Source organism: Leiobunum rupestre, chromosome 10 (assembly GCF_980474605.1).
Source record: "Leiobunum rupestre chromosome 10, qqLeiRupe1.1.hap1, whole genome shotgun sequence".
In the NCBI taxonomy this organism is placed as follows: Eukaryota; Metazoa; Arthropoda; class Arachnida; order Opiliones; family Sclerosomatidae; genus Leiobunum; species Leiobunum rupestre.
The window spans coordinates 9,926,764-9,942,540 of NC_143393.1; the positions used below are offsets into that span (position 1 = coordinate 9,926,764).

Below are 15,777 nucleotides of genomic sequence, written 5' to 3' on the forward strand. Positions count from 1 at the left end.
AACGTACATCGATTTCCCCAAGATACGCGTACCACCACTCCCTGCTCTGCCAGTACTGCAACCCCTTCTAAACTCATTGCCCCCCCACAGTTTATTTCCTTCTCCCCCCCCCCTGTTGGCTACCCCTCCTTGATCAATATATCACACTTTCGCCTCTTTGAAACCGAGGCGTCTTCGCCGTGGAAGAGGCTGCGGCGTGTGGGATGGGGAATAAGGGATTTGGGGCTTGATGACGGGCCGGCCCAGGATGACTGAGACGCGCTCGGAGCCAATTTGCTCCGTTGACGCGTGTAAATAGCCGGGTTATTACTCCTTTTATCAAGCGCCGACCATTCCTCAGCCCGCTCTTTCCGTACGACCTTCGCGGATAAATTGAAGGTGAAACTTCTTCGCCAGAGTTTGACCGAGTTACTGGTCGCCTATACGCGCTACCATAAGTCTATAATATTGTATCATAAGTTTGTAATTTTGGCCTTAAAAAAGTCCGGGGAAAAATCAGGGAATTTGATACTTTACTTTCTAGGTAATAGTGAGTGTAGGGAGCTGTTGTCTCGCGTGGTATGACGGTCTGGCCACCACCGTCCTACGTATTGTAACCCGGCCATCTGTATTAATGGCTTTAAAAGTTGCTTGATGACTTAGGTCTAAGGTGGTGCGTCAGGTATTAGCCTGGCTGATTATTATTATTATTATAGAAGAAAAGTATAAATGTTTAAATTGTATATTTTTTACCTTAAATTTGCCAGGGAAATATTTTGCAATAGTTCCCGGGGAAAAGACAGGGAATATAAATCTGAGATTATTGTGGCAACCCTAATGTATAGGTTTTTGGAAAACCTGGGTGGTTTAAAAGAGTTTTTATCTCAATAAATATTGAGTACTACCATAAGCCTATAATATTGTTCCATAAGTTTGTCACTTTGGGGAATATTATACTAAGAGCTAGTAACGGAGTGACGTCATCCCAAGAATAAAATATCCCCCTAGCGAGGCGCTGCCAAAGGCTGCGTGTGAATAGCTTTCAGTAAAGCTTTTGCATGTGAAGAATAATAATAATCAGCTAGGCTAATACCCTTGGCACCACCTTAGGCCTAAGTCATCGAGTGACTTTTAAAGCCATTAATTCAGGTGGCCGGGTTATAATGCGAAGGCGGCTGGTGGTGGTAAGCCCTTCATGCCACGTTTACCTCGGCAAGTTTGGATGGAAGGGGAAACCGAAGAGCTCGGGGGAATATCCCTTAAACCAGCAGTGGCGAGAGAACTTCCCAACTCAGAAGGATTTGTTGCTAATTTTCACAAAGTGCCACAAGCTGGGTCGAACGCGGCTCCTCTCGATGTGAGGCGAAGTGCTAACCACTCCGCCAATAGGAATCGTCACACTTATGTAACAATATAATACACTTATGACGCTACTTATAATATTTTCTCGGCGTTACATTTCTGGTTTTCATTACGGCTCGATTGTTTCTAGGCTACGAATAACCATTAAAAATATAAAAGAGGAATAACAACTCTTTAAAAATATGTTTCGGGGGTTTTAAAGACAAGGGTAATTATAAATTTTATACGTTACGGAAATACAAAATATTAAAAGCACGCGATGTGATAAATAACGTTCGCGGCGACACAACGTTTCGAATCTAACGAGTGTAAGAAATTTCACAATCGTATAGGCTTATTTTTAAGGAATATAATAACTCACGTTTTTCTTAAAAAAATGCGTAGTAAGCAATATCTAAAAATCAGGGCTGCGTTCAACAACTATCAACGGAGAAAAACCGCTGAGTTAACGTTGAGTTCTTTTAATCAACGCTACGTCACAAAAATCTAAAAGTTGTTGTACGATTTCTAGTTCGCTGACTTAACGAACAAAATATCGTCTGCTACCCCTCCTTTAACTTTGTCGAATGACGTCACGATACCGATGAGCAACGGAAAAACCTGCTCCTCCGACCGCTGACTTCGTTGAGCAACATGACGTAGAAACCGGAAGTTAAAAAGAGCGTACAGTAAGCTCAACGCTCAGCGCTGAGTCCGCTGAGTCCCGCTGAACGTAGCCAAAGATAACTATAACTTTATTTATATTTCATAGACGAGGTTTAAGTGGTAACATTAACGGAAGATAATAAGCCACGATAAACATTGAAGTTCACGCTCCCTTTAAGAAATAAATAAAGTAAAATTGGCCTTCTGCTTTTGATGTTGCTGCTGAGTCACTGGTGACGTATCGATGACGTTTTACTACGAAAAGTCATGGACATAAGAGTAATTTCGACGAGGCACCCTGTTCTTAAAGGCTGACTACATATTTATTCGGTTTACTCTGTTTTTTACTGGCAGTAGGCTGCTTGCATAGCACATGTGTCTTCCAGCGAGCCAACTTCCAGTGAAAGTAAATCGAATAACTATGTAGTCGGCCTTTAAGCGTAAACTGAACCGAACTTCTACGTATTTCGTGACGAATGAGCTACGTAAAAACAAGTAGAGCAAGCGTAGCTTATTTTATAGAAAGGCCTATTAAAAATTAATTACGTGAAAATATTAACTTTTATTCAAAAAGCTTGACCGTTACTATGCCGAACATTTCACCCTTCTAAATATTCATTATGTACATGCCTCTAGCCACAGACCACCTACCCCAAGAAGGACTCGCATCAACCTCGAAAAAAGGTCTTCCAAAAGTGTTTTTTTTTTACAGCAAACAGAAAATAGCGAGTGACAATTAAAATAAAAAGGTCGTGCGCGAGCCAGCATTTATAATAATTTTTTTAATATCGCACGTGCTCGATTTTGTGCCTTTAAAACTTCCTCTACTTGCCGTGAGATGATGCGCTTTTAAAAGTAGTTTGATGACTTTGGCCTAAGGTGGTGCCTTGGGTATTAGCCTAGCTTGGGTATTAAAAGCCACATCACATTCGAGACATGTTTTCCTTTAAGATTACTTCCCGCTGCGCAAATATCCTGGTGGTAGGCCAACGTGTTCTGCCATTAAAGGCCAACTACATAGTTATTCGGTTTACTCTGTCTTTCACTGTAAGCTGGCTCGCTGCAAGACACATGTGCTATGCAAGCAGCCCACTTCCAGTGAAAGACAGAGCAAAACCGAATAAATATGTAATTAGGGATTGCAATTGCTGGATCCCTCATCCAGCAATCCAGCTGGATCCAGCGCATTTTTTGGTCTGCTGGATCCAGCACCACGTGCTGGATCCAGCGATGCGAATTCGCAAGTAATTATCTTTTAATTAATTGGCACGTGAATCGCGATACGCGCGCCGCGAATGGCACAAAAGTGAACGTTGCGTAAGACAAGCCCATCAATGCCAGTATTTACAATACAGTCTGGTTTAATTGTAATTGTCTGCATTATTCTTCCAAGATGTCAACAAGAATCCCCTTAACTAGTTGGTGTAGATAGATACCCCCAACCCACGTGCGTTACAAATTATACAAACGTGATTGATTTAATCCTTTTACAATTTTGCAAAGTGTATTCACCGCGTTGGCAGTTTCATGAACTTTGAAAAGGTTCAACAGGGCGAAACAGGTGTAACGGCTAAACTCCTCGTTACATCTGATACATTTTTTAACGTTAACGCACACCGTAACGACGGTTTTGACTTACTTGTTAGTGTAAACCAGCTTTTGAACGTTTGTATTCGAATTCGTGCTTTTGTAATGTTTTGTGTACTGCGTGTTTGTGTTCAGACATGGGTGAATGTTGTGTATGTTCTGTAAGTATGGGTCTTCTTCTCTCCAACTAATATTTTTTGTTACTTTTGGGACGGGCCGAGTGCTTCGGGTTACGGTAAATTATGTTGCAACGATACTTATACAAACAACTTTGGGAAAAGTCCGTCTTCCTTTACGTTTTTATGAACTCATTAACGTCATTTATTTTATATTATTTATTATATATATTAATTTAATCAGCAAGATTTTTATTATTTAAAATTAATTGATATAAATAAAAGTACAGTTGCGAACAGGAAACGAGCAGGAGTTATATTTTTAACTAGTGGATCTTAGGGTTCCGGGGTGGTAAATACCAGGTGGAAAATAATGTGGCAAATAGTGGTAAATACCGGCCTGGCCAAAAATGTATTTAGTGGAAAAAAGTTGCCAATATATTTTTTACTCTTTTATTAAGATTTCAATATTGAAGTTTTTGCATTTTGGGCTATAAAATACAAATATCTATACATAGTTGCCAGAATTTGGGTTGGTCCAAAAGTTTATTATTGATAACTAATAATTGGATTTTCAACCTATTCTCTTTTCAAAAGTCATATTTTCTTTATTAGCCACTATTTGCTAGTATTTTCCCCTCGCCTGGACAAAAATCCAAAAAGGTGGCTTTTTAGGAACACTGATCCTTTACAGCTGAGCCAATGACTGCCACGTCTTCTAATTGCAAATTAATAATATCTTCGACATACCATGGAGGAATAACAGGAGAAGTTTAAATTTGTCACGCTATTTAGTACAGTACGACAGCCAGGTGACGCTAGCATCTCCTTTCAAAAAAACTCCGGTTAGTTCTCCATGGAAAACTTCCGAGGAGAGGTTTATTTGGGCTTTCTAACTTGTTGGGCATTTTTGATAAAATTCTTTTGTTTTTTGAAAAATATATAAATTGCTGGATCCGCGTTGGATCCAGCGAGATTGATGTCGGTCCAGCAAAAATCCAGCTGGATTGCAAACCCTGCTGGATTGCAATCCCTATATGTAATCGACCTTTAAAAAGTCAAATCAGCCGGGTATCTCATTGTTTCCCTCAAACTAAAGTCTTCAGAGGCGATTGATGCGCACATTGGTGACGTTTTTCCTTCCCCCGTCTGGTACTAGGGGGAATACTTCGACCATTATGACAAGGATCGTCTCTAACATAGTCATTCTTCATAAGTATTCGCGATCTATCGTTACGCCCTCTTTGGTTCGCCGTTGAAACTTAGATAGGAGACGCAAAATATTAGTTTTTCCTCAACGTTATCCGTAAATTTGACTTTACAAATAAAGTATACTTGCATTTTAATATAATCTTTGCATCGTTTCCTTATATTTTGATAAGTTTATTTCAGAAAAAAACGTTCTTATGACTTTTTAATTTGTCTGTAGCAGACGCTAGATCATAGGCGCTACCTCGGAGAAGCTAGCACCGTTACGCCACCTACACTCGTTTCGGTCGCGAATAAATAAAGAGCTACTTGGTACTGTTAAAATATACAGGGTGTTTCAAAAGGTTATACAAACATTTGAAGGAGTTGTACTGTTGTAGGGGGTGAGTTGAGAAGTGTGCCTGTTTTTGTCCCATATCCCTACGCCAGAGAGCTTCAAAGTGTGGCCTACTAGCCCCCTGGAAGTAGGCTGCAAAAAGCGCAAAACCAAGCAGCAGGGAAATGCGATTTCAGGGGTACGATGAATTTGCGAATGCGTGGGAATTGAGATAAATAACAAAACAAATGAATATACACCAGTTCTTCCAAAGTGAACTCCATTGTTGCAGTTTGAAAGTGATAATAAATCGCGGTCCATCACGACTTTAGGTTCTGTTTACTTTTTTACGTTGGTTACCTCGATTTGTTAACAATGTTCTTTTTTACCTATCACACGAACCCAAACCTCAATGTTCGCGTTTCCCTGCTGCTTGGTTATGCTCTGGTTGCAGCCTACTTCCAGGGGCTAGTAGGTCACACTTTGAAGCTCTCTGGCGCTCTTTTAACTCATCGTAGGAAAATGGAAAAAAAACAGACGTACTTTTCAACTCACCCCCTACAACTAATTAACATTTTTTGTATAACCTTTTGAAACGGTATCTTCCCATTGCGCCGAATCCCATTCGACCGAATTCCCATTAGACCGAATTCCGCCAATGTTTTTGATGAAATTAGCCCAAAGGCGGGTTTTGTATTTTTCTAATCGACCGACGCAATATTCACAATTGAGCTACCGCAAAAAAAATAGTTTTTCTTTCTACTCCTTTAGGTTAGATTAGGTTAGGTTAGGTAAGGTTAGGTTAGGTAAGGTTAGGTTAGGTAACACTGCATGCTGTTCTGACAGATGCTGAAAAGGATAAAACCGAATCCTAAACCCAGAGAAGTGCGGGTTTTTCGGTCGAATGGGACAATCCCATTAGACCGAATCCTTAATCCGCCAAAGTGTGGCTTTTTCGGTCGAATGGGATTGGGTTCGGTCGAATGGGATTCGGCGCCATGGAACAGATTATTTGAAACACCCTGTATTTCCTTACGGCGTCATATTTATTCCATAATACGTTGGTAAAATAAGCGTTTGCAAATGACAACCGCAACCAAAACATGGGGGACGCAAAAAAAGAAGGAAATCACTCCTCGTCCCCAAACAATTTCCGAAGCTATTTAAATTTCTCCAAAGTTATTTTGAGCCAGAGCCACAGGAAAAAGAAAATTGCGTCGAAAAAATAGTTTAATCCATTTTGGTCGGCTTCGATGAAAGCGACGCTTGTCCGTTTGTCGCTTCTTCGTCAATGCAGATTATAAGCCCCCCCATTTTTTTGCGTCACTATCCGCGTCCGCTCTTCCTTCCTTTAGTTCATCTCGGCCGCGTAACTTCGCTAAAGTGGGGAAAATTTGGTGGATAGGAAATCTCTTTTTTTATTTTGGTGCGAAAAAGGACGCAAAAAGTTTGCGGGAGACTGGCGCTGTAGCCCTTTAATAGGGGTAGCGTACGAGTTAAGCCTTTGTAGGTGACGCGTGCTTCTACTCTCCTTCAAAATAGCGTTGCCACGGTGACGGGATAGACTCTTCCATTCCGTCTTTTCAAGTTTAGGGGGGAGCGCGCGGCGGAACGTGCCCAAGTTGTGTATAGCGAGAATGAGAGCGTGCCAGCGAACGGGTTGCCTCGCCTCACTCGACATGTCGCCGCTTACCCCGCCGTATAGACCGTACCTCGTTTTGTAGCTTTTATTAAAACTGTCGGTTAAGCCTCGGCTACGGGCTAAAGGGTTCAAAAGAGACGTGGAGGGGGGGGGAGAAATGAAGACCACGACACCCCCCGTTTTTTTTATTTTTTTTATTATTTTTTTGGCTGGGGAATCTTTTCCCTTCTTCCTCGCTGAAAGAGTGGGGTTTTTTCTTGTAAAGGTGTTTGGGACTGTTAAAAGCTGTTTTTCCGTTCTTGCACCCGTTTTTCCCACTTTTTTCGGCACGCGGTCTAAACGCGACGTCATTACCGCCCTCTATGGACGAAGAAATAAAAAATAATGTTGGCATTTTCTCGCTCTCTCTCCTCTAGCGAGTGCTAAATTAGGTTTATTAGAGAAATCCCTATTGCATTCTCCCACCTCCCAAATGTGTACTTGTACCTGTGTTTTCGCGTTAGTGGTGCTTGTCCGGTTCACCTAATTATTATTAAGTGTGTTTTCTGTATGTGGTCAGTTTGGATAAATTAATTATCTAAATTAAAACGTTAATTTAAAATTGTCTTAAAAAAGGGTTTAAATTTGCCCTGCTTGTTTTTCTGAAGTGTTAGAACCATAAGTATATAATTATATTATACAAGTGCGGCAGTTAGTCGAAATAGGTACGTTGAAATGACGTCATACACCAAACGTGCTCACTATGACGACACGGGGGAAAGAGAAAATGACTTACATTGTTAATTCAAGTAGTCATTCTCGAAATTAAATAAAATGTAATATTTGGAATGTAATTATAATACCAAAAGTGCATAATTATTCATACTCCGATAGTACCAGACTTTATAATACTTCGAAAGAACAAAAATAGTTCGTCGTGATTTTTGTTATGATAGTGATTTTCTGAAACTATTAAATCGAGCAAAAATGTGGTTTTCTGAAAAATATTAAATCGAAAAATGTCCTTTTCTGAAACTATTAATTCATAAAATATGAATTTCTGAAAAAATTTTATATAAAAAATAATTTTCGGAAAATGTATTTATTATTCTACGAATTAAAAATGACTTATTGCGTATCATAAATTGTTAGTTCCTAGTTTTGTATATTTCACAAAATACTTCGCCAGCTATCCTCCCCAATGTCGAGATATTTCTAAGAAAAATAAAATCGTGTAATATCAGTAAATATCATTTTCCCAGTAAAGAGTGGGGGGGGGGGGGGGTAAGAAATAAAGATTTCCTTTTGGGACACCCCCCAGTCGAGAAAACGGTCCAAAAATAAAGAAAAATCCACTTAAAAAGGTATATCAGGGGGAAAGCTACAGAAGCCAATTAATCATATGAAAAGAGGTAATTAAAAAGGCGAGTGCACGCCACTTCTCCCCCCTCTCAATGCAAAGGCCCGAACAAGGCCTAAGTTAACTTCAGGCACTGACTGTACTGCGCTCAGAGGGGGTAAATCGAAATTTTATAATCAAAACTCGATACCAAAAAAAAACGTATTTAAGTCCAGAAATTTAGGAGAAAATGACAAAATCCATAGATTTACTGATATGACAGCCTAAAGCCAGATCTTATTTTATTTTTAGAACGTAATTAAATTCAATCTCTTGATAACGTTCTTCTCTTAGCGTCAGTTCCTTTTGGCAGAGTGTGTTTTTTTTGGGGGGGGGGGAGTTTTAATTTCATCCAATTTATTTAATGTAAAGTTTAAATTTATAGTCTAAATTTTGCTAATACATGCTCAGTTTTCTCGTATTAAGTAAATAAATTTGTTACATTTTAATAAAAATAAATAAATATGCAGATACACGGAGAAGATAAAATAGATAACGCAAAAAAAGTAAAATTTTCGTTTGCAGAAAAACTATACTCAACTACAAAATTTAAAGAAAGTTTTAATTTTTATTTATTTTGGAATGGACCTAATTGACCCAAATTGACCTAATAAATAAAACGTTTTTTTTATATCATATGGTTTTCTTTTACATTTTTAACTTCTAATTTTGTAGCTGAGTATAGCAAACGAAAATTTGACTATTTCGCGTTTACTATTTTACCTTCTCTATGTATCTGGATATTAATTTATTAAATAAATAGAAATTTGAACTAGTCAAATTCTAAACTAACTAAGATTACAACTGAGGTTGTAATTCGTCCCGTCAAGTTTTATACGCTAATGAAAGTAGTTCCACTCAAAAGATAACTGAGGCGATTCGCGTTCAATAAATGATCGTATGTCAGCCAGGCTTAGTCCTCTTCCATTCCCCCCTTTGAAAGAAAAATTGTGCTTTTTAAGTAAAAATATTTTTAGGGTCCCCCCACTTTTGAGAAAGGGGTGATAATTAATAACCTGTCTCAAATTTTAACCCCTTTCGCGTCATATATACAACGGAAATAATTTAAACTTCATTAAGAAGGGTGGAGGGCAGGGTGCAGTTTGCGTCCCCCTAAAAAACCCGTTGAAATGTTGGTCTGCGGAGGCGAGAGTAGCTTTAGTTTTAAAATTGAGTCCCGGGTGCTGATGATTTACTAAATTTTTATCTCCAGCGTTCCCTTTTCTGGCTTTGTTTGGAGCGACCAAATGCTAGAAACTTTTCCGCGGCCTGCAATGTCTAAATTATAGTAGGGACACACAAAAGGTCTTTGATTAATGGCGCTCTGCATCCTGAAAATCCTAACTACCCTTCCCTCCTCCCCCCATTCCACTACTCTTAGATTCTTTTGTATATAGTTAAACTACCCCCACCCTACCCTGCTTTACACTCAGACTAAATTTGGGAGGTTTTTTTTTAATTTTTACAATTTATCTACTTTTGTTGACTCTTAGCTAACTGGTCTGTTTACGCGCTTACCATACTCATTAGAGAAACATCATTTTTTCTCTACTATCCTGGCTGATAATTTATTTAGTCGTACAGTACGCAGCCTTTACTCGTTCCCAGCCTTTGACTGAATTAGCTTTTCAAGCCTTGGATTAAATTTCAGTTTGCTCTTTTAGGTTTTCCGCATTTAGCTGCCCTCCCTGTGAGTAATAAGGTAAACTCGTCCGCCTAGTTTTGGGGCTTGGTATGGGTGGACGCCTATTTGGAAGATAAAGGGTAGTTGGGATGGGTATGCATCTGCCTGGAGCCGGGTGAGAGAGAAGATTGTGGGGTTTGGGGTCCTTTTGGGGAACATCAAAATTATTGCGTCGCGTACTATGTCATTCCGAAAAGAAAACTTAGCTAATAGGGTCATTTTGATTCTATTAATTCGCTTTAGTTTTTTATTTCAATGATTATTAATTGGGTTTGATTGCCGAAGTCAATCAAAAAGATTTAGTTTCATCAAATATTAGCAAATTGGGTTATTTTGATTCTAGTAATTCGCGTTAGTTTTGGATTTCAAAGATAATTAATGTTCTGCTAATTTGGGTGGAATTGCTGAAGTTAATCAAAAAGATTTATCTTTATCAAATATTAGCAAATAACAGGGTTGCCCACGTCAGGGAAAACAGGGAAATCTTGGAAAAGTCAGGGAATTTCAAAATAGGCCTAAGAAGTCAGGGAAATGTCAGGGAATTTTAAGAATTTGTAAAGCTTCAGGGAAAACTCAGGGAATTAAATTTTATCATGGCACTTTTTGAAGGTAATTTTACTCTAGATTTATGACAAAATTTGATTATCATTTATTTCCTTGAAAGTTTGGCAAATTTTTTCAACATTGCAATATTTTTTTTACTGGAATATAAGTCCATTTAAATTTATTAACTTCTGATAAAAGTAAAATAAAAAAAATTGGCTTAAGAAGTCTGGGAAAATCTCTTAATTTGAATCTCAAAATTTTGTGGCAACCCTGAATAAGGTTATTTTGAAACTAGTACTTTGAGTTAGTTTTTGATTTCAAAGATAATTAATGTTCTACTAATTGGATTACTTTTATTATCGTAATGCGCTTTAGATTTAATTACAATTCTATCGGATGACCATTTCGAGAAGTGGTTTAAAGGCAGTCTACATAGTGGGTCCATTTACTCTGCCTTTAACTGTAAGCTGGCTCGGTGCAAGACACATGCGCTATGCAAGCAGCCAACTTCCAGTGAAAGACAGAGTAAATCGAATAACTATGTTGCCGGCCTTTAAGAAATGACAGGGTCGAGGTTTTAGTCTCGTTTGAGGAATATAAATACGTTTTGCGCACCTGTAAAATAGCTGGTCACCTGTATGTAGCCCCGGTTTTTGGAATAACACCCCCCAGACAGCACTTGACCAGAGGAGGCCAGTAGGGGTGAACGAAAGGTCCTTAGTAAACGGAAGCTTCATCTCTAAATATAGGCATCTATCTCTGGTCCATCCCGGCAGAACTATTTTGCACCCCCCTCCGTCCATTCCTTATCTGGCTTTTATATTCCGGACGGACTCCAGAAGTTGAAAACGCCTCGGGTGTCGGACCAAATCACCTGTCCTAACTGTCATTGTTAAGAAAGTGCGGGAAGTCGCCTTCGCGCCTAGAGTCAAGTGTGGCCGGGACGAGTATCGGTTGCCATGGAAACCGCAAACATCCTCTCCGAGAGAAATGAGTCAGTCGGTCTTCTCCCACTGGCACGACGCGCCGACCAAGACTACGTCACCCGATACTAGCTCTCGGCCCCTTCAGCGTAGACTTCACCGGCCGTTCGGGTGTCCCAATTAATTGCCAAGTTGGATTTGACTCTTTCAAAACATCACGTTTCCATTATGGCAAGGACAATAGCCTACTTTATTTCGAAATGCAAAACCAGTTTCGAAAGGGAAGGGGCTGGCAGGGTAGACAACTTTACCATTCACCTTCGACTTTTAATTCGATTGTTTTACGTTTTAATTATACAGCAGTGTTCACACCTCACAAACAAACTTGTTTTAAAAACCAAACACTTTAGACCAACACAAAATTTACAAATATATATATATATATATATATAAATTAAAAAGATATTAGCCTAAATATACAATATTAAATACAAACCGAACTGATATATGGTAAAGTTTTCAATTCGTGAGAGAAAAGGCAAGTTTGATGTTTATACCTTTATAGAAAATAAATTTCGAAGACAATAAAAATCGATATTTTACGTGACACTTTTATTTGCGTAGTCGCTTATTTGCTGACTAGTGAAATCGCCCTATATAAATCGTAGTTAGCCTAAATATATATAGCGCACACGAAATTTGCAGGATATTTACACAAACAATGTGTTCCATTTTAGGAGTTTTCTTTCCATTATTGAACAAACGGGAATTCGTTATATTGTTTCAATTTCAGAGTTGCTATAATCTAGTTTATATATTTCTAATAACTAATAAACTGTACCCTTTCGCTCCAACATTACGAGGGTTGCGCCAGCCTGTCTGCGTATATCGGACGTTTATGTCGTGTAGGGCGTTAATGTATTCCTTTCGTGATATCAACGTTCCATGTTTTTCAAAAATATTTTCTCCTTTATTGCGCGCGCTCTCCCCCCGTTCAAAATTGAGAATTAAGTTTCTACCTAGAATATATTTTTTTCAAATTGTGATTTCCCCGAAAATGTCACTTATTACCTAACGCGCTTTATAATTTTAAAGGATTATGGGTTGTTGCAAATTTGACTTTTCCGATTTTTAAACTTTTATGAAGCTGTCCTAGTTGGAAGGAGCTAGTGCTTTTATTTCATGATACATTTTTTTGGTAGAATCTAGTTAGTTTTAAAATAATAGGGTTGAATTTTATTATATTTGAAATAGAATTAGTTATAAATTGGATTTCAATTTAAAAGTTTTATTTTGAAGATTACTTCGAGTGATCCTGCGTTAAGTTTTATTTTTCGTTTGATCCTAAAGAGACTTTCCGAGAATATTCTAAAGAGACTTTCCGAGAATATTCTAAAGAGACTTTCCAAGAATATTCTAAAGAGTCTTTCCAAGAATATTCTAAAGAGGAGACTTTCCAATAATATTCTAAAGAGGAGACTTTCCAATAATATTCTAAAGAGACTTTCCGAGAATATTCTAAAGAGACTTTCCGAGAATATTCTAAAGAGACTTTCCGAGAATATTCTAAAGAGACTTTCCGAGAATATTCTAAAGAGACTTTCCGAGAATATTCTAAAGAGACTTTCCAAGAATATTCTAAAGACCCAAGAATATTCTAAAGAGGAGACTTTCCAAGAATATTCTAAAGAGACTTTCCAAGAATATTCTAAAGAGACTTTCCGAGAATATTCTAAAGAGACTTTCCGAGAATATTCTAAAGAGACTTTCCAAGAATATTCTAAAGAGTCTTTCCAAGAATATTCTAAAGAGGAGACTTTCCAATAATATTCTAAAGAGGAGACTTTCCAATAATATTCTAAAGAGACTTTCCGAGAATATTCTAAAGAGACTTTCCGAGAATATTCTAAAGAGACTTTCCGAGAATATTCTAAAGAGACTTTCCGAGAATATTCTAAAGAGACTTTCCAAGAATATTCTAAAGAGGAGACTTTCCAAGAATATTCTAAAGAGACTTTCCAAGAATATTCTAAAGAGACTTTCCGAGAATATTCTAAAGAGACTTTCCGAGAATATTCTAAAGAGACTTTCCAAGAATATTCTAAAGAGACTTTCCGAGAATATTCTAAAGAGACTTTCCGAGAATATTCTAAAGAGACTTTCCAAGAATATTCTAAAGAGACTTTCCAAGAATATTCTAAAGAGTCTTTCCAAGAATATTCTAAAGAGGAGACTTTCCAATAATATTCTAAAGAGGAGACTTTCCAATAATATTCTAAAGAGACTTTCCGAGAATATTCTAAAGAGACTTTCCGAGAATATTCTAAAGAGACTTTCCGAGAATATTCTAAAGAGACTTTCCGAGAATATTCTAAAGAGACTTTCCGAGAATATTCTAAAGAGACTTTCCAAGAATATTCTAAAGACCCAAGAATATTCTAAAGAGGAGACTTTCCAAGAATATTCTAAAGAGACTTTCCAAGAATATTCTAAAGAGACTTTCCGAGAATATTCTAAAGAGACTTTCCGAGAATATTCTAAAGAGACTTTCCAAGAATATTCTAAAGAGTCTTTCCAAGAATATTCTAAAGAGGAGACTTTCCAATAATATTCTAAAGAGGAGACTTTCCAATAATATTCTAAAGAGACTTTCCGAGAATATTCTAAAGAGACTTTCCGAGAATATTCTAAAGAGACTTTCCGAGAATATTCTAAAGAGACTTTCCGAGAATATTCTAAAGAGACTTTCCAAGAATATTCTAAAGAGGAGACTTTCCAAGAATATTCTAAAGAGACTTTCCAAGAATATTCTAAAGAGACTTTCCGAGAATATTCTAAAGAGACTTTCCGAGAATATTCTAAAGAGACTTTCCAAGAATATTCTAAAGAGACTTTCCGAGAATATTCTAAAGAGACTTTCCGAGAATATTCTAAAGAGACTTTCCAAGAATATTCTAAAGAGACTTTCCAAGAATATTCTAAAGAGTCTTTCCAAGAATATTCTAAAGAGGAGACTTTCCAAGAATATTCTAAAGAGGAGACTTTCCAAGAATATTCTAAAGAGACTTTCCGAGAATATACTAAAGAGACTTTCCAAGAATATTCTAAAGATACTTTCCGAGAATATTCTAAAGAGTGTTAAATTTCGTTAATTTTTAAAATTTCAAAAAATTTATTCTTACAGTGATACTTAAAATGAATTCTTCCTTTTTATTTATGGGTGGTATAGGAAAAGAAGCCGCCATGAGCAGATCCGTGGCACCCAGCTGTAAAGCGGTGAAAACACATTCCTTACAAAGCGACACGTGTAAGTTCACATTTCTTTCTTTGGGGTTCAGGGGGGATAACGCACGCTCACTTTGCACGCATTTTTAGTACTACCAGAAGTGTATAATAAACCCTTTACGATATTATTATTGGTCGTGTTATTCAGTGGCGTAGCCAGAAATTCGTCAAGTGGGGGGGGGTTCGAACTATGTTAATGTTAGGGGTAGGTACATTTGTTCGAATTTTAATCGTCCGAACGGTGGAACAAATGTTCGAATTTCATTCGTCCGAACCGCCGAAATAAAAAATGTTTCAATTGTTCGAATTGGACAACTTATTTGTTTCATTCGTCCGAATCGGTAGCATCACTTGTCCGAATTATGTCGCTAAATTAGTATCCTATTATGTCTATTTTTCCTTTCGCCGATATAGTAAGTGGGAATTGCGTTGAATGTTGTGGATATTTTAGGTTAGGTTAGGTTAGGTTCACGTTAATGTTACTATTTTCTTATTTTAACAATATTTAAAAAAAAACAACCAATTCCTAATGTTCGGAAAAGCGGACAAACGATTATTCGAACAAATGAAATTCGCCAGTAAAGTTAACATAAATTGAACGACTAAATCACCAACAAAAGTTGTGATAAATTTTTCGGGCAAATGAAATACGTTTTCGGACATACGATCCTGTTAAATTCCGACATTCGGACAAATGATCATTCGGACATTTGTACCACCGTTCGGACGAATGAAATTCGAACAAATGTACCCAAATCGAATGTTAAGAGGGGGTCGAGAAGGGGTTAGGAAATTTAGTACCGCCACTCAATGTTTATTAGCCTGATACTTGTACCGTCCCAGGCTACCACTGATTTTCAAAATACTGCGACGTACATCATTAGTGCTTCCAATGGCAAACTGTTCAGGTTATTCAGGTCCTAATTTTCAGATTACCTTACAATCTGATCTCAAATTGTATCTGATTCATTTTACCAAGTAACCGATCTGATTTATCCGATGGGTTCAACTCAACATATTCGGTTAGTCAAAATGTTATCTGAATTATAGTTTTAGTAAATTCATTGTGAACCAATATAATCTTTTGAAAAGTAAATACTTACAC

At 37.6% G+C, this 15,777-nt stretch overlaps 1 protein-coding gene across 1 annotated transcript in view; it reads left to right on the forward strand.

Moving 5' to 3' along the window:
- Window positions 1-15,777, forward strand: part of onecut (homeobox protein onecut) — a 116,313-nt gene that overhangs the window by 14,638 nt on the left and 85,898 nt on the right. Inside the window, exon 2 of the mRNA XM_090160066.1 lies at window positions 14,617-14,694. Coding sequence (XP_090016192.1) covers window positions 14,617-14,694 — 78 coding nt within the window. The remainder of the gene's footprint in view (window positions 1-14,616; window positions 14,695-15,777) is intronic.